General features: G+C 49.0%; 1 protein-coding gene across 1 annotated transcript in view; it reads right to left on the bottom strand.

The window, feature by feature from the left end:
* Positions 1-5,351: 5,351 nt before the first annotated feature.
* Positions 5,352-19,578, bottom strand: part of MUC1 (mucin 1, cell surface associated) — a 34,872-nt gene continuing 20,645 nt past the window's right edge. Inside the window, exons 7-11 of the mRNA XM_060253016.1 lie at positions 19,042-19,115; positions 16,888-17,027; positions 14,998-15,116; positions 12,427-12,573; positions 5,352-5,488 (exon numbers count right to left, since the gene is read on the bottom strand). Of these exons, the coding sequence (XP_060108999.1) occupies positions 5,420-5,488; positions 12,427-12,573; positions 14,998-15,116; positions 16,888-17,027; positions 19,042-19,115 (549 nt within the window). The 3' untranslated portion in view covers positions 5,352-5,419. The remainder of the gene's footprint in view (positions 5,489-12,426; positions 12,574-14,997; positions 15,117-16,887; positions 17,028-19,041; positions 19,116-19,578) is intronic.

The raw sequence follows: 19,578 nt of genomic DNA, 5'->3' as shown, positions 1-19,578 counted from the left end.
TTTTGGGGCCACACAGTTTTGTATTTTTGTTTATGACTTATTACTGTGTTTTGCTTTGACGTGTTCTTTGTGTATACGGTCAGAAACTCAACAGGTTCAGCTTTTCTCAGGATCAAAAGTGGAATTTGACATCGGAAGCATCATTGCAACCTGTTTCTTTCTCTCACTCTCTCTGTTCTTTTTTTTTAAGCAAGCTTCCAGTCCTCGTGGAGACATGCTTCAAAAGTACATATGTGATGGTGAATTCTCAGAGAGTGGAGAGAAACAGGTTTTGGAGGGGGCTTTTGTGTCTTATTGTTTCTTGCTTCTGAAGAAGTGAGCAGTGATTCATGAAAGCCCATCCCCTGCCACAGGTTTTGCTAGTCTTTAAGGGGCTCCCCAGGCCAAGCAGAAGTGAAATAAATTGTGCAAATTAAGTAGGCTCTTCTTGTGTAATTTTTCTTTTCCTTCAACACATCATGTTACTGGGTATGTTGTGCTCACCTCTGGTTGGTTTTCCAGACCTCTACAAGTCAAATGCCTACTGCTCTGTTGAGGGCACTGCTTTATCTAATGTAATCTGCCTTCAAAGCCAAGTGAGAAAAACAGACTATAAATAATGTAATGTATAAACAGACAGAAAGACAGACAGACAGACAGATAGATGATAGATAGATAACATAAGAACATAAGAGAAGCCATGTTGGATCAGGCCAATGGCCCATCCAGTCCAACACTCTGTGTCACACAGTGGCCAAAATTTTTTTTATATACACACACACACACTGTGGCTAATAGCCACTGATGGACCTCTGCTCCATATTTTTATCTAAACTCCTCTTGAAGGTGGCCATGCTTGTGGCCGCCACCACCTCCTGTGGCAGTGAATTCCACATGTTAATCACCCTTTGGGTGAAGAAGTACTTCCTTTTATCTGTTTTAACCTGTCTGCTCAGCAATTTCATCAAATGCCCACGAGTTCTTGTATTGTGAGAAAAGGAGAAAAGTACCTCTTTCTCTACTTTCTCCATCCCATGCATTATCTTGTAAACCTCTATCATGTCACCCCGCAGTCGACGTTCCTCCAAGCTAAAGAGTCCCAAGCGTTTCAACCTTTCTTCATAGGGAAAGTGTTCCAGCCCTTTAATCATTCTATTTGCCCTTTTCTGGATTTTCTCCAATGCTATAATAATTCTTTTTGAGGTGCGGCGACCAGAACTGCACACAGTACTCCAAATGAGACCGCACCATTGATTTATATAGGGGTATTATGATACTGGCTGATTTGTTTTCAATTCCCTTCCTAATAATTCCCAGCATGGCGTTGGCCTTTTTTATTGCAAACGCACACTGTCTTGACATTTTCAGTGAGTTATCTACCACGACCCCAAGATCTTTCTCTTAGTCAGTCTCTGCCAGTTCACACCCCAGATAGATAGATAGATAGATAGATAGATAGATAGATAGATAGATAGATAGATAGATAGATAGATAGATAGATAGATAGATAATAGGGAGAGAGATGATAGATGATGGTGATGACGATCAGAGAGAAAGAGAGAGAGAGAGAATGAAAACACTGCTGTGGATAGTCAGATACCCAGCATCATATAATGGTTAGACTAGGATCTGAGAGACCCACATTAAAATCTCTGTTCTGCCCTCTAGAGTTGCCAGCCTCCAGGTAGTGCCTAGAAATCTCCTTAGAACTGATCTCCAGACAGTTAAGATCAGTTCCCCTGGAGAAAATGGCTGATTTGGAGTTTGGATCCTATGGTATTCTACCCCCAAGCCCCCAGGAATTTCTCATTCTGTTGGCAGCTTTACAGGCAGAGATTCATTTTATGTTCTTCCAGTTTGGAGATTCAGTGAAGACAGAGGGAAGCATTCTTAATTGAATCTGTATTCGCCACATAGCTTTGAAAGGCACAAGATGCCCAGAAGCTTTCTGGGAAAAAACATGGTGCTGCCCCAGAGCCTTCTGGGTATTATTGAAAAGTGAGGTTAATTAGTGTTTAAACAGGGTCTTTCGTTCATCTTCTCCGTCTCTCTGTGTCAGGCTGCTGGGCCAGGAAAATTTGCACCCTTAGACAAAGGGGGGCAAGGTCCTGTGTTCAAGATGTCACAACCATCCTCCGTCCTCCCACAAAGCAACGTTGACTCACCTTGATACCAACACAGTTCCCTTTTATTGCGAAAGGGGATAAATACATCGCTTGTCAAGGCAATCGTTATTCTTTCTCCTTATCTTTTCCCACCCTCCAAAAACATGAGCCCAAAAACGTCCTGCTGGTCAATAAATATTAGAACCCTCCATTGTGCAAAACTTCCCCTCATCCCCAAAACATTGGAAAACCACTGGAAGACCCAATCCCAGGAAAAGAGGGAAGGGACAGGACCAATCGTGGTGGGCTGTGGGCAGGATTGCCAGGTAGGCTGAAGAAAAATGCCCATTTCCCATCAAGTAGCAGCCGACTTACGGAGACCCAGTGGGGTTTTCAAGGTGAGAGACACTGAGAGGTGGTTTGCCATTGCCCGGCTATGCATACTTCCTTGGTGGGCTCTCCTCCAAGTACCAACCAGGGCTGACCCTACTTAGCTTCTGAGTTCCGGTTCTATGTGTGGGTAAAGTGCCATCAAGTCACATACTTACCAGGGCTTTTTTTGTAGCAGGAAGCCCTTTGCATATTAGGCCACACCCCAGTGATGTAGCCAATCCTGGAGCTTACAGTAGGCCCTGCACTAAGAGCCCTGTAAGCTCTAGGAGGATTGGCTACATCAGGGGTGTGTGGCCTAATATGCAAAGGGCTTCCTGCTACAAAAAAGCCCTGTGACCCTGTAGGGTTTTCAAGGCAAGAGACTAACAGCAGTGGTTTGCCCATTGGCTTCCTCTGCATAACGACCCTTGGGATTCCTTGGTAGCCTCCCATACAAATACTAACTAGATCTGACCCTGCTTAGCTTCTGAGATCTGATATCAGGCTAGTCTGGGACATCCAGGTCAGGGCAACACCGTCAAGTCATAGCCGATATATGGCAACCCGCAGGGTTTTCAAGGAAAGAGCTGGTTTGCCCTTACCTGCTTCTACATAGCAACCCAAACCTCTCTGGTGGTCTCCCATCCTCATGCTAATCACAGCCGACCCTGCTTAGCTTCTGAGATACAATGACATCGAGCTAGCTTGGGCCATTCAGGTCAAGGCAAGAGATGTTCAGAGGTGGCTTGCCCTTGCCTGCCTCTGCATAGCAACTCTGGACTTCCTTAGTAGTCTCCCATCCACGTGCCAACCAGGGCCAACCCTGCTTAACTTCTATGATATTATGAGATCGAGCTAGCTTGGGCCATCCCGGTCAAGGGAAGAGATGTTAAGAGGTGGTTTGCCGTTGCCTGCCTCTGCATAGCAACCCTGGACTTCCTTGGTGGTCTCTCACCCAAGTAGGAACCAGGACTGACTCTACTTAGCTTCTGAGGTCTGTTGAGTTCAAGCTAGCCTGGGCCATCCCGGTCAAGGGAAGAGATGTTCAGAGGTGGCTTGCCCTTGCCTGCCTCTGCATAGCAACCCTGGACTTCCTTGGTGGTCTCCCATCCACGTGCCAACCAGGGCCGACCCTGCTTAGCTTCTGAGATCTGAGATCAGGCTAGGCTGGGCCATCCAGGTCAAGGCAAGAGAATGAGCAGAGGTGGTTTGCCCCCGCCTGCCTCTGTGTAGCAACCCTGGACTTTCCTCAGTGGTCTCTCACCCAAGTAGGAACCAGGACTGACTCTACTTAGCTTCTGAGGTCTGTTGAGTTCAAGCTATCTTGGGCCATCCTGGTCAAGGGAAGAGATGTTCAGAGGTGGCTTGCCCTTGCCTGCCTCTGCATAGCAACCCTGGACTTTCTTGGTGGTCTCCCATCCAATTGCTAACCAGGGCCGACCCTGCTTAGCTTCTGAGATCTGAGGAGATCATGCTCACCTGGGCCCTTCAGATCAGGGCAGGATCAGGCTAGCCTGGGTTCTTACGGTATGGGCAGCTGAATTTTTTTCAGGGGATGGAGGTAAAGAACATCACCTGGTCTTGGCTGAGGATCCTGCTGCTCTTAAAGGGACCGTGAGGGGGCCCGTTTCAAAGATGACGACAAGGCTGGTAGCCTGAGTTGTGGGTGCAGTCAGAGAGAGGTATGGGTGGAGCCTGGCCAAAACAGGAGTCCAGATCTCAGCTGTTCGCTGGGTGGATTAGTAAAGCGCTGCTTTAAATGACACCACGTCCCTTGGAAGTTTTGGATTCGTAGGCAACGAGTGCCGAGGCTAGTTTGCAAAGAGGGACGCATTTGCCTCTATCCCTCTCCCGCACACATTCGATTATTTTTATGCTCAGTTCCTTCATGCATCCGATTTGGACTCTTCCAGAACTTCTGCTTCGCGTGGGGGCAGGCAACGTGCGCCTTTCTTTTGCAGCAGGAGCTTCCTTGCTGCAAGCGCGGAAGCCAGGGTCGAACAGCCGTCTGCTGGCGGTGCTCGAACTCTGGGCTTGCTGCTTGCAACCGATGTTTCTGGAGGCCCCCTTGATCTCCGTAACTCTATGATCTTCACACTCGGGATGGATCTTGGCCACACTAACACTCTCCTAGAGGATCAGGCCTCTGGACAAAGAGCGCTCCTGTGCGTGGTGAGGCAATTGTGGAGAGAAAAGGATTTGAGCATTGCAGTCTTGAAGGTCGTGGTCTGATCTAAGAGTCTGGTGGCTCCCCAAAGTCTCTTATCTCCTAAATCTGGCACGTCTCCTCAAGTCACAGAATATGTTCATTTTGTATTTTATGTTTAACATTAGTAAGCATTGTTGATAGAAAATAGCGGCTGTCACCAGTATTTAGGGAAAGTCCGTGTTTGTGTTCGGGGCAGCGATGGGGGAAATTGTCCCAAACGTTTCAAAAATATTCGCACTTCCTCGTCCAGGAAGATCACACCCGACGTTATTTTTCTCTCTTCCGCTTCTTCCTGATTAAATCATCCTGCACTGCAAATTCCCTTTCCAATCTTTTAAAAGCCAGCGCGATAATTATGAGTGAATCCCACTGTTTAGAAATTGTCCAGCGTTTGGGCAATAAATCCAGTTCCCCAAAGTTACTAGTCCTCATCACTTTCGATTAGCTGGGCCGTCCTCAACATACAAATGTGAATCGTTGGTGAGGCATCGATCGTTCATGAGGAAAGAAACCAGTTCTTCCAGCTGAGAAGGTCTCCCAACTTGGGTGTTTGCTCACCTGCATGCAATTCTTTGCTCATTATAGGCGAGCGGCCTCGTTGAAACCTGGATGTAGTGGTTTTCAAGACAGGTCTTTTTTCCCTCAGAGCTCAGCAATTCCCCCACCAACAATTTCCCTGTGGATCAGCCTGGCCCAGCCAGGTTCAACCTGCCACCCCCTCCCCCCTGGAGTCTAGCTGTGGGAAGTGCACCCCCTAAAGGTTGTCGTTGGCCATTGCAGGGTTGGTGTAGGAGAAAGGGCTGGTGCCATTGGTGGGCGGTTTCTGTAGAAAAAAACAGAGGAGATATCAACAGTGAGGGCGAGGCTTGAAGAAATGCAGAAATTAAGCAGGCGCAGTGAAGTTTTTCCTGTCTTTGTGTCAAATTAGGGTTGCCAATCCCCAGGTGGGGGGCAGGGGATCCCACAGTTTGGAGGGTCATCAGAAAGTGGTGGTGAGGGGAGGGAAATGTCTTCTGGGCACTCCATTATTCCCCGTGGAGACTGATTCCCATAAGGTATAATGGAGATTTGATCTGTGGGTATCTGGGGCTCTGGGGGGCTGTTTTTTGAGGTAGGGACACCAAATTTTCAACATAGCATCTGGTGCCTTTCCTCAAAACACCCCCCCCCCAAGTTTCAAAAGGATTGGACCAGGGACTCCAATTCTATGAGCCCCAAAAGAAGGTGCCCCTATCCTTCATTATTCTAAACAGAGGGAAGGCATTTAAAAGGAGCGTGGTCCCTTTAAATGTGATGGCCAGAACTCCCTTCAGAGTTCAATTGTGCTTGCCACACCCTTGCTCCTGGCTCCACCCTCAAAGTCTCCTGGCTCCACCTCAAAGTCTCCAGATATTTCTTGAATTGGACTTGGCAATCCTATGTCAAATGCCTTTCTAGGTGATAGGGAAGGCACCGTTAACCGTTTTCAGCATTCCTTTATGGGGCGTATTGGCCCTGTCAAAGTAGTTTTATGTGCCTCTTGTTCCCAAGGAGCTGCCTGGTCATTAAAAGCAGAACTGTCTCTTCCAAACCAGCCGTTGTGTCAAATTTCTCTTTATTTTCCTCCTGGGGAGAGAAGGCAGTTGGGCATGGGCTGTAGAGGTGTCAAGCTGTCGCCAGGGGTGGGGAATCCTCTGGTCAGGGGGCTGAAAACCCCAGCACAGAGCAGGCTGTGAGGTGAGGGGGGATCCCCACTCACAAACAGCACCGTCGCTATGTGATGTGCCCTGCGCAATGACATCACCCAGAAGTGACATCATTAGGGTTGCCAGGTTAAATTCAAGCAATATCTGGGGACCGATGTTCCCTCAAAGTCTTGCGAGCAAAAATTCTACTTTGTGAGCTACCGGCATGAAAGTTGTGAGCTACTGGCAATAAGTTGTGAGCTACTGCATCAATTATTGAGCTCTGGGGCCATCCTTCCTGAGCTAAGACAAAAATGTGTGAGCTGGAGGCTACAAATCTGTGAGCTAGCTCACACTGACTCAGCTTAGAGGGAACATTGCTGGGGATTTTGGGGGTGGAGCCAGGAGAATTTGGGGGTGGAGCCAGGAGCAAGGTTGTGCTCACTGTGCTGGATTCCTTGTCTGATGAAGTGTGCTTAAGAGCACACGAAAGCTTACGTTCTAAATAAAAATTGGTTGGTCTTAAAGGTGAAACTTGACTCCTGCTTTGTTGAACTCCAAAGGGAGTTCTGGCCATCACATTTAAAGGGACGCACATCGAATGGCCTTCAGTTGAGGAAGCGGACATCGTTATTTCCATCTGCTTGGCCTCCCTTGCTTGCCATGATGCTATATCGTTTTATCTTAATTTATTATTTCATCTCTGGGCCTACAGCTGTACTGATAAATAGAATGCGCCCAGTGGGAATCACTGCCTTTGATATAGGTGTTATCTGTTTTATTGTATTTTATGATTTTATCTTGCAGGTTTTAATTGTTTTAACTCCTGTCGTGATCCGCCCTGAGCCTGTTTGCCAGAAAGGGCAGAAGACAAATTAACATAAACAAACAAAGTATACAGATAAAATACAAAAGTCATAAAACCAATCAGATAACATCTAAGAGCCCCGTGGTGCAGAGTGTTAAAGCTGCAGTACTGCAGTCCTAAGCTCTGCTCACGACCGGAGTTCGATCCCCGGCGGAAGCTGGGTTTTCAGGTAGCCGGCTCAAAGTTGACTCAGGCTTCCATCCTTCCGAGGTCGGTAAAATGAGTACCCAGTTTGCTGGGGGGAAAGTGTAGATGACTGGGGAAGGCAACGGCAAACCACCCTGTAAAAAGTCTGCTGTGAAAACGCTGTGAAAGCAAAATCACCCCAGAGTCGAAAACGACTGGTGCTTGCACAGGGGACCTTTCCTTTTTCCTTTAAGAACATAAGAACATAAGAGAAGCCATGTTGGATCAGGCCAACGGCCCATCCAGTCCAACACTCTGTGTCACACAGTGGCAAAAAATTTTATATATACACACACACTGTGGCTAATAGCCACTGATGGACCTGTGCTCCATATTTTTATCTAAACCCCTCTTGAAGGTGGATATGCTTGTGGCCACCACCACCTCCTGTGGCAGTGAATTCCACATGTTAATCACCCTTTGGGTGAAAAAGTACTTCCTTTTATCCGTTTTAACCTGTCTGCTCAGCAATTTCATCGAATGCCCACGAGTTCTTGTATTGTGAGAAAGGGAGAAAAGTACTTCTTTCTCTACTTTCTCCATCCCATGCATTATCTTGTAAACCTCTATCATGTCACCCCGCAGTCGACGTTTCTCCAAGTTAAAGAGCCCCAAGCGTTTCAACCTTTCTTCATAGGGAAAGTGCTCCAGCCCTTTAATCATTCTAGTTGCCCTTTTCTGGACTTTCTCCAATGCTATAATATCCTTTTTGAGGTGTGGCGACCAGAACTGCACACAGTACTCCAAATGAGACCGCACCATCGATTTATACAGGGGCATTATGATATGCTTTCAACAGCATAAAACCCAAAGGGCGTCAAAGTTTAAATGTGAATCCCTGATGGTGGGGGGTGGGGGTGGGGTGGAGAGTGAGAAGGCAACTGGTTGGCTAAATACTATTAAATACTAAATACCAGGGTGCTTTTGTTGTAGCAGGAACTCCTTTGCATATTAGGCTACACCACTCCCCGATGTAGCCAATCCTCCAAGTGCTTACAGGGCTCTTAGTACCAGGCCTACTGTAAGCTCCAGGAGGATTGGCTAAATCAGGGGGGGGTGTAGCCTAATATGCAAAGGAGTTCCTGCTACAAAAAAAAAGCCCTGCTAAATACTAAACAAGGAATAATATTTTAAAGAAGTAGATGGAAAGGCATGAAGGACTGGCAGGGTTTCCAAATTTCCACTTGCAACAATGAGGGCCAGAATAGGGTTGCCAAGTTCAATTGGGGGTGGAGCCAGGAGACTTTGGGGGTGGAGCCAGGAGCAAGGTTGCAAGAAGCATAACTGAACTTTGAAGGGAGTTCTGGCCATCCCATTTAAAGGGACCGCACACCTTTTAAATGCCTTTCCTCCATTGGAAAAAATGAAGGATAGGGACACATTCTTTGGGGACTCACAGAATTGAACCCCCTGGTCCAAGCCTTTTGAAACTTGGAGGGTATTTTGAAGAGAGGTACTGGATGCTATGCTGCAAATTTGGTGCCTCTATCTCAAAAAACAACCCCCCCCCAAGAGCCCCAGATACCTGTGGATCAATTCTCCATTATACCCTATGGGAATTGATCTTCATAGGGAATAAGGGAGTGCCCAACAGACATTTTCCTCCCCCCCACCCGCTTTCTGATGGCCCTGAAGCCAGGGAGGGGGACCTCCAAACTGGGAGATCCCCTGCCCCCACCTGGGGATTGGCAACCCTAGGCCAGAAACTTGTTTCTTTCTTTCCTTTTGTTTGTTTTCCTTTAAGGCAAAGATGAGAGCGAAAGGGCAGATGGATCTCAGCCTTCTGGGTTCTGCATCTGCTAACCTGACTGCGGTGGCTGCGCAGCTCCCCCCCACCCCGCCCCGTGGAGTGCCTGGATCTCGTGGGTTAAATGCCAGGAACAGCCAGCTGCTCTCTGCAGAGACCTGGGCGACTGCCAGCCACATCACAAGCTGTTCAATGTCATGTGTAAACACTGCCTGCTCATGAGGAAGGGAGCGGCCAGAGAGCCAAGGAAAAATGTGTTTGACCCCAAAACGGCAAACACCCCCCTCCCCCGTCCAGGAGGGCTTCTTTGGCAAGAAGAAAAAAGGATACCCCAGTGCAGCGTTGGTGACGCCAGTTCGAAGCCCCCTTCCTCCCTCCTTTCCCCCAGGTTTCTGGATCCCACAGGCACTGAGAAGATGTCTATTTGCTCAAGGGGCTGTGGTGTTTGCTCAGCAGTTAACATGTCCCCGAACGGAACAGATGGGGCCAGAGCCTCTTATGTGACATTTACCTGGACTCACCCTGCTGTGAGTCGAATGAGACCTTCCCCCCCACCAACACAAATATAGAACAGGCCTCAAGCTAGGTTAGGCCCCTGGTTGCCTTGGCAACCGGCCTGGTCAGCCATAACGGTAACCCTGACCCTGGGTCAGCTCAGAGGCCTGGGAGGAGGCACTTTTTGTACCTGTCACCCACTCCTTTGCCATGAAGTGTAATGGGGGAGGAGGCGGAAACCAGCATTTTAAGTCCTTGGGCACCGGCAGAGGTGACATGGCCCGAAACCGGCTGGCCTTAGTGGCAGTTTTCACTCCTAGTTAGAGATTAACTCTATAGCCGGGAAGGAGCTGATGGGGTCAAGGGCAGAAGCTATGTAGGCCTAATGAAGCTATTGGTACATGAGGTGGGGAGATATATCAGAGACTGCAGCTTTGTGCTTTCCCACACAAGGAAATGCAGCTTAGCTGACCAGCACTGAGGCTGCAGTCACACACATTAAATAACGCACCTTCAATGCACTTTCCAATGGGATTTTACTGTAATTTCAGGCCTCCGGAGGGCTCCTATCAGGCCCCCGAGCAACTGGCTGTCATCTGCTTCCTTCTTCCTCTCTCTTGCTTCCTTCTGCATAACAGCTTGCTTTGCAAGGCTTGCTCCATTGCACGGGAGCTACAGACCAAAGCCTCTATTTCCTCCATTGGCTTTGGCTTCTCCCTTAGGGAGGAACTGGGGAGAGGCAGAGCTTGTTTTGCAAGGCTCTCTTAATTACATGGCAGAGCTACTGAACCAAGCCTTTCTTCCTTCTGTTGGCTGAGGCTCCTTCCCCTGGGGAAGGAAGGAAAGAGCCAGAGCTTCCTTTGCCCAATTCTCTGGATCCCATGGGAGAAATACAAAGAAAGCATCTTTAAGAGCAATGAGTGCTAATGTTGTAACCATGGTTTAATTTTTTTTTTTTAAATATGTTTGCCTGTGTCCTTTATAAAGGGCGTTTTCGCACTCACCTTATGCCGGAGCGACGTCCCTCTTCACCGCGCAGCGTCTGCGCGGATTTCGCACTAATTGCTCCGCAGAACCTGGAAGAGCCGCAAAGTCCCGGGGCTTTTGCGTCGCAAATGTAAACCGCCAAAAACCAGTTTACATTTGCGACGCAAAAGCCGCGGGACTTTGCGGCTCTTCCGGGTTCTGCGGAGCAATTAGTGCGAAATCCGCGCAGACGCTGCACGGTAAAGAGGGACGTCGCTCCGGCGTAAGGTAAGTACGAAAATGCCCAAAGTTTATATCTCTGCTACCTAATCTTAAATAGGTACACACGTGGCCATGGCCCTGCCCAACAAGGTCTCGTTTATGTCAGATCTGTCCCTCATAACAAATGAGTTTGACAGCCCTGCACTGGACCCTTATTTAGCCCTGTCCACAAGCTGACATTCTACACTAAAATCATAGAATCATTCAGTTGATTTCTCTGATTCTGTGATTCTAGCGATGAATATATGGCTCAGTGGTAAAGCATCTGCTTGGGAAGCAGAAGCTCCCAGGTTCAATCCCTGGCATCTCCAAAAAAAAAGGGTCCAGGCAAGTAGGCGTGAAAAACCTCAGCTTGAGACCCTGGAGAGCCGCTGCCAATCTGAGTAGACAAGACTGACTTTGATGGACCGAGGGTCTGATACAGTAGAAGACAGCTTCATATGTTCAATATCAGTTTGGGGACAGACTAAACCGGGATTAAAGGTCTAGTTCGAAGGTGAACTGACAAAATCCAACTGGAAAGTGGATTGCAAGTGCATTATTTAGTGTGTGTGATCGCAGCCTTAGTCAAAGTTGCCAGCTTCCCCCTGTCTACTGGGGGGTGACTGGAAGCCCGTAGTGTTGCCAGCTCTAGGCTGGGAAACTCCCGGAGATTCGGGAGTGGAGCCCGGTGAGGACAGGGACCCAGGGATGCCAGCCTCCAGGTGGGAGCTAGGGATCCCCTGGAATTACAGTTCCTCTCCAGAGGACAGAGATCCGTTTCCCTGCAGGAAATGGATGTTTTGGAAGGTGGACTCCATGGCATTGTAGCCCTCCGAGGTCCCTGAACTCCAAGGTTCCATCCCCACAGTTCCGGGAGTTTCCCAGTCTGGAACTGGCAACCCTACCCACCCCATTACACACTACTGAAGTCCCTCCTCTCCAAACCCCGCCCTCCTCAGGCTCCACCCACAAAATCTCCAGGTATTTCCCAACCCCAGAGCTGGCAACACTGGGCTAGACAGGCTGGTGATCTGCCTTGGTTTCAAGAGCGTGGGTTTACCATCCACCCTCCCCATTTCGTAGGGCTGCCGGGCAGGGGTTTTCCCGCCCTGGAGGTTCCCAACCCGCAGGCCCACATTGGGCCGACGGGGGGAACCTCCCCCGATGGCACTGGCGCGATGGTGTCACCCGGAAGTGACGTCATTGCGCCGGCGACATCGCTCATTGGCCGCTCTAGGCGTTTCTGGGAAAACTATAGTTTTCCCGGACGCTCTAGCGATTGGGAAGGGGAAAACTCTATAGTACCTAATGTACATTGGGTACCATAGAGTTTCCCCCTCCCAAATCGCTAGAGCGTCTGGGAAAACCATAGAGTTTTCCCGGAAACGCTTAGAGCGGCTGACGAGCAACATTGCTGGCACAATGACGTCACTGCTGCACGTCATCATGTTGCACGTGGAAAAAGTCCCCCGCCAGGGGCAGCTGAGGACTTGGGAACCCTACGTGAAAGGTTTTCATTCCACCCTGTTCTGCAACGAGCGGTGCCAGGCTACAAAGGAAGATACACTTACTTCACTGTAAAGATTGGACTTGGGGACTGGTGCAGCGTATCTCCCGTGCGTGTGGTATGTCGGATACTCGCTCATGGGATGGTAGGACTCCTGGCTGTGGAGCAGATCAAGGCGGCCACGGTGGTTTCGTCGACAACGGTAGATAATCTGGGAGGGATTGAAGAAGAGCGAAAGGAACGTCAAAGTTGTTCGGGGCCTGGAGAGCAGGCGGGAGAGGCAAGGAGGAAAATTCTTAAAAGGGTAGGGTCTGCTGCTACCTGCTGGGCCACATCTGGCCAACTCCTCCCCATCCCAGTTGCCAATACTGAGGACAAAAGGTGGGCTGGCCAAGTAAATGACTTCAGAGGAATGGAAATGAAAGGTTGAGCTACAGGCCCAGTATCCTGCTCTTGATTCTTACAAGGACCCTGCAGGAAATCTGGTTGCCAGCTAGGACTCTAGATCGTACAGTTGCCAACCTCCAGGTAGGGCCCAGAGATCTCCTGGAATTACAACTGATCTCCAGACTACAGAGATCAGTTTGCCTAGAGGAATGGCTGCTAGAGGGTGAATTCTATGGCATTATACTGCGCTGAGGTATCTCCCTTTCTCAAACCCTCTCCTCCAAAAGGTCCACTCTCTATCTAGGGTTGCCCAGTCCTCCCGGCAGCTAGTGGGGGTGGGGAGGGAGGAGTTACCATCAGGGCTTTTTTTTGGTAACAGGAACTCCTTTGCATATTAGGCCTCACACCCCCTGATGTAGCCAATCCTCCTGGAGCTTACAGTAGGCTCTGTGCTAAGAGCCCTGTAAGCTCTTGGAGGATTGGCTACAGGGGTGGAATTCTAGAAGGAGCTCCTTTGCATATTAGGCCCCACACCCCCTGATGTAGTCAATCTTCCAAGAGCTTTCAGGGCTCTTTGTACAGGGCCTACTGTAAGCTCCAGGAAGATTGGTTACATCAGGGGTGTGTGGCCTAACATACAAAGGAGCTCCTGCTACAAAAAAAAGCCCTGCTTACCAGGTGGGGGGTCCCTCGCCAGTCATGTTTTGTTCAAATACCAGGCTGACATCATTTCCTGAGCACACAAGGGATGTCCTGACGTCACTTCCGGGGACATAGTGAGTGACGTCAGCATATGGGGATGCTGCTGGCATCTCCTTCCAGTTTTCCTGATATTTTCCACAGACAGCCAGCTGACAGGCAGCAGCAGGGAGCACCTGCTGTGCGGGGTGGGGTGGGGGAAGCAGGAGATCTCCCACCCCCAATGGAAACCTGGCAACCCTCCCCGTATGGCCAGGTTGTTCAGAACTAAGAGCTGGTAACCCTGTGAGTGCAGAGTGAGGCTTTGAGCAGGAACACACAGGAACACAATTCTGGTTGGCTTGAAGCTTGGGGTGTGGCCTGATAGGTAAATGAAGTCCTGCTGGGCTTTTTCTACAAAAAGGCCCCGTGTGGGTGATGTCAGGGGGTGTGGCCTAATATGCAAATGAATTCCTGCCGAACTTTTTATGGTGAATAGCGAGCATTCAAAGATGTTCGTGAAAAGGCCCAAAGGCCTTGCCCATGCAGACCTCAGTTCATGTTGTGCATGTGTGTCGGGGGGAAGTACTAGGGGGCCATCGGCACTCACGGCAACACCAGGGCTCCTGCAGGAGAGCGTGACCACGTGGAAAAGATCCAACCCCCCTTTTCCCATGAATGTCATTGGATGATCTTGGGGTCACATGGTCTTAGTAGGGTTGTTAATCCCTAGTTGAGGACAGAGGATCCCCCGGTTTGGAGGCCCTACCCCCGCTCTGGAAAACTCTGTCTGGGGCAAGTGATGTTCTGTATTCTTGGGGCTTGGGGGGGTGGGCAACAGTGTGAGGGCTTCTAGTGTCCTGGTCCCACTGGCGGACCTCCCGATGGCACCTGGTTTTTTGGCCACTGTGTGACACAGAGTGTTGGACTGGATGGGCCATAGGGCTGCCAAGCCCCCGGTCCAGGTGGGGGTTCTCCCACCCAGAAGGTTCCCAACCTGCCAGCCCACACTGGGCCGGTGGGGGGAATCTCCTGATGTCCCCAGCGTGATGACATCATCCGCAAATGATGTCATCATGCTGGCAACATTGTGCGCCAACCACTCTAGGCATTTCCGAGGAAACACTATGGTTTTCCCAGACGCTCTGGCAATTTGGAAGGGAAGACTCTATGGTACAATAGGTACCATAGAATTTTCCCCTCCCAAAATGCTAAAGCATCTGGGAAAACCACGGAGTTTTCCTGGAAATGCCTAGAGTGGCAGGCGCGCGACGTCGCTGGCGTGATGACATCACTTGCAGGTGACGTCATTGTGCCGCGCGTGCTTTGCGCGCACGAAACAAGTCCCCCGCCAGAGGCTGGGGGCGGGGGGGACTGGGCAACCCTAATGGGCCATTGGCGTGATCTAACATGGCTTCTCTCATATTCTTATGTTCTTATCTCATAGTCTAGCCTCCCTCTTAGGGTTGTGGTGATGAAACAATAGGACAGAGGCAGCCATGCCTACGACTGGGACAAAGGAGGAGATGCAAACGTATTGGAAAGAGAGGAAGAAGGCAGAGGTACTCACCAGCAGGAGGAAGGCAATGATGGCTAGCAGCAGAAGGATGGCAACCAAGACGAGGAGTGCGATGCCATAGCCTGGTACGGGTGCGGGGGGATCAGGTATTGGCATTGGGGCAGAGCTTCCTGCAATGGGAAGAGGTTAAATCAGGGGCCAAAATGAGCAGGAGTCGGGGCCAATGGGATGGATTCCCAGAGGTCGTGTTCCTGGGTCTCACGAGAGCCATCTAGCATCAGAGGGCTCCTCATTCAAACTGCCAGGGCGAGCAATGAGCATATTTCCCCCATCTATCATAGGGTTGCCAGCCTCCAGGTGGGCAACAGGAAAAAGTCAAACAGTCAGGAGACAAGGAATGGGCAACAGCTTCGAGTATAGGAGGCCTCTTGTCAATTTCCTATCTTCAAAAGTCCAATCAAAAACACTTTCACAAAATATGATCTTGTATTCCAAGTCTTTTACTAGTAGCAAAAATCCTCAAGTAGGTCCGGATTTGCACAATGTATGCAGAGGTTACTCCAACACAATCAGCTTACAGGCATAACCGGTCTATACTCCTGTTTTGCAATAATGCTTTATCCAAGATACAGTTTGAACCTGTTTTCTTCTTCTCAGGGATATCTTCTTTGCAGTCCTTTTACTGGCTTCATCTATTCCTGGGATTACCAGTCTCCAAATTCAGAATTACTTGAGAATTTTTGCTACTCATGATCTATATAGGTGGGAGACTCTGTCTGGGGCAGTGATGCTCTATATTCTTGGTGCTTGGGGGGCAACAGTGGGAGGGCTTCTAGTGTCCTGGCTGCACTGGTGGACCTCTTAATAGCACCTGTTGTTGGTTGTTTTGGCCACTGTGTGACACAGAGTGTTGGGCTGGATGGGCCATTGGCCTGATCCAACATGGCTTCTCTTATGTTCTTATGGCCACTGTGTGACACAGAGTGTTGGGCTGGATGGGCCATTGGCCTGATCCAACATGGCTTCTCTTATGTTCTTATGGCCACTGTGTGACAGAGTGTTGGACTGGATGGGCTGCTGGCCTGATCCAACATGGCTTCTCTTATGTTCTTATGTGATTCAGATCTAGCCGTTCCCCTAAACTGGGTTTGATGTGTTATGCCACATTCTGGGCTGTTCTGTAGTGTACATGCACACTCCAAAGATGCAGGGGAGTTAGCCGTCTTAGACTGTTGCTGCAAAATAGTAAAGAGTCCTCTTAAGACTAAGAAATTTTATTGTAGCATAAGCTTTCGAGAAGCACAGCACTCTTCGTCAGATGCATCTGACGAAGAGAGCTGTGTTTCTCGAAAGCTTATGCTACAATAAAATTTGTTAGTCTTTTTTCATATTTCTAGTTTGTTTCATATACATACAGAGAAAAAAAACCCCTTTTCCTATTCAACATAAATACATAAAACAGAGAACAAAGGTAGCTTTAAAGACTTTTAAATTTTACAATCGTATTTACCTTTACTTTGAAGCCCATTTTGCCTCATTTACATAGACGTTTTCTACTCCCATTTTCTTGTATCCAATTATACAGTCTATCCCATTTGTCTACTGCTATTTTTCTTGATTTTCCATTCAAAAGAGCCGTTAAAATATCTAATTCCGCTATATTTGGAATGTTCTCTAGTAATTCTTCCATACTTGGTACATTCCCCCCCCACCAATTTTTTGCATGTAAAATTCCTGCAGCTATTACCACATGTACCATTCGATACCTATTGTCTTGATCCACTAATTGCTGTGTTATATTTAACAAAAATACCTCAGTTTTAAATGGTAAGACCATTTTCAAGACCCCTTGTAACATTTCATGTACTTTAACCCAATAAATCTGTTAGTCTTAAAGGTGCTACTGGGCTTCTTACTCCTAAAAGGGTTATAACCGCTCACCTCGGGCCGAAGTCACCGATAATTCATCCCGTAGGCTTGGGTCTGCTTTTTCAAAAGTCTCCAATGCTGCCACGGCCAGCTCTTCAGAAGACTGTTCTGTCTCGAAAAACAACACGGACCATACCCTAATAGAGCCCTTCCTGTAAAGGAGGGAGAGAAAAAAAGAATACAAGCACTGTAGAAGTTGGACACGCGCCCACCTAGGGTTGCCAGCAATACTCCCTCTAAGCTGTGGAGTCTTGCGAGCAAAAACCCTGCTCTGTGAGCTACTGGCATTAAAGTTGTGAGCTACTGCAGAAATTTGTTTGCTCTGGGGCCATCCCTCCTGTGTTAAGACAAAAATGTGTGAGCTGGAGGCTAAGAAACCTGTGAGCTAGCTCACACTAACTCAGCTTAGAGGGACAAAGCAGGAGTCGATTCCCACCTTTAAGACCAACAAAGTTTTATTCAGAACGTAAGCTTTCGTGTGCTAAAAGCACACTTTTACTGTACCTGATCCCCTCGTCTGAAGAAGTGTGCTTTTAGCACACGAAAGCTTACGTTCTGAATAGAACTTTGTTGGTCTTGAAGGTGCCACTTGATTCCTGCTTTGTTGAACTGCTTCAGACCAACACGGCTGCCCACTTAGATTTATTAGCTTAAAGGGGACACTGGTTGCCAGCATTTAAGTGGAGTCTGGAGATCTCCTGGAATTAAGCCTGAGCTCCAGGCGACAGTAAGGTTGCCAATCCCCAGGTGGGGGCAGGGGATCGCTTCAGGGTCATCAGAAAGTGGGGGGGGGAGAGGGAAATATCTGCTGGGCACTCCATTATTCCCTATAGAGACCAATTCCCATAGGGTATAATGGAGAATTGATCTGTGGGTATCTGGGGCACTGGGGGAGGCTGGTTTTTGAGGTAGAGGCACCACATTTTTAGCATAGCATCAGATACCTCTCTGCAAAACACCTTCCAAGTTTCAAAAAGATTGGACCAGGGGATCCAATTCTATGAGCCCCATAACAAGGTGCCCCTATCCTTCATTATTTCCAATGGAGGGAAGGCATTTAAAAGGTGAGCGGTCCCTTTCAATGTGATGGCCAGAACTCCCTTTGGAGTTCAATTCTGCTTGCCACAACCTTGCTCCTGGCTCCACCCCAATGTCTGCTGGCTCCACCCCCAAAGGAAACCCTAGGTGACAGACACCAGTTTCCTGGGAGAAAATGGCTGCTTTGGAGGATGGACTCCATGGTCTTATACCCCGCTCAGGTCCTGTCCCTCCCCAGACCCCTCCCTCCCCAGGCAAAGTAGAAATGACTTCGGTATCAGAATCCCTGACTTCACCTCATCCATCATCCCTTTACTCCTGCGAGCTCAGTCGCTTTTGTCGCCCACACCATCAAGGGTTGCCAGTCTCCAGGTCATGGCTGGAAATCTCCCGGAATTACAACAGGTCTCCCGGTTAAAGAGATCAGTTGCCCTAGAGAAACGGCTGCTTTGGAAGGTGAACTCTATGGCATCGGACTTCATTGTAGGGTTGCCAATCCCCAGGTGGGGGCGGGGGTCCCCCAGTTTGGAGGCCCTCCCCCTCCCTGCTTCAGGGTCATCATAAAGCGGGAGAAGGGAAGGGAAATATCTGCTGGGAACTCTATTATTCCCTATGGAGACTGATTCCCATAGAAAATAATGGAGAATTGATCCGCTGGTATCTGGGGCTCTGGGGGGCTGTTTTTTGAGGCAGAGGCACTATATTTTCAGTATAGTATCCAGTGCCTCTCCCCATAATACCCCCCAAGTTTCATAAAGATTGGACCAAGGGATCCAGTTCTACGAGCCGCAAAAGAAGGTGCCCCTATCCATTATTTCCTATGAAAGGAAAGCCTTTAAAAGGTGTGTGGTCCCTTTCAATGTGATGGCCAGAACTCCCTTTGGAGTTCAATTCTGCTTGTCGCACCCTTGCTCCTGGCTCCGCCCCCAAAGTCTCCTGGCTCCACCTCCAAAGTCCCCAGATATTTCTTGAACTGGACTTGGCAACCCTACTTCACTGAGTTCCTTCCCTTCCGCAAAAATCCGTCCTCTCCAGGGTCCACCCGTAAACATCTCTGGGAATTTCATAACTCAGAGCTGGAAACCACACAACCTATCAGAGGGGTGTATAGATGGCCCCAAAACCTACCGAAATCCAACTATTTCGTATCCTCGGTACTCATTTTTGCGTGTGCATTTAGGACAGCCGTAGATGTTCTGGTACTGTAGCGAGAAAGGGCAAGGGATGTGCGTTAGATTCTAATAGACCAGATTCACTGAAACCTTAAACATTGGATGGGGGATGAAGCCATATTTTGAGGTCTACTCCTTACATCCCTGGCTCCTAGTTAAGGCTGCCAAGACCCTGGTCCAGGTGGGGAATCTCCTGCCCAGGAAGTTCTCAGCCTGCCGATCCACATTGGGCTGGTGGGGGGAACCTCCCCCTGCACCGCAGGCACGATGACATCACCCGGAAGTGACATCATCAAAATGGCGTGCCCCTCCCCGGTGCGGGGCCACTCTAGGCATTTCCAGGAAAACTCCATGGTTTTCCCGGACGCTCTAGCCATTTGTGAGGTAAAACTCTATGGTACAATAGGTACCATAGAGTTTTAACCTCCCAAATGGCTAGAGCGTCCGGGGAAATCATAGAGTTTTCCCAGAAAAGCCTAGAGCGGCCCCGCAT

Source organism: Heteronotia binoei, chromosome 1, assembly GCF_032191835.1.
Source record: "Heteronotia binoei isolate CCM8104 ecotype False Entrance Well chromosome 1, APGP_CSIRO_Hbin_v1, whole genome shotgun sequence".
Classification (NCBI taxonomy): domain Eukaryota; kingdom Metazoa; phylum Chordata; class Lepidosauria; order Squamata; family Gekkonidae; genus Heteronotia; species Heteronotia binoei.
This window is presented reverse-complemented; position numbering and strand designations above follow the sequence as displayed.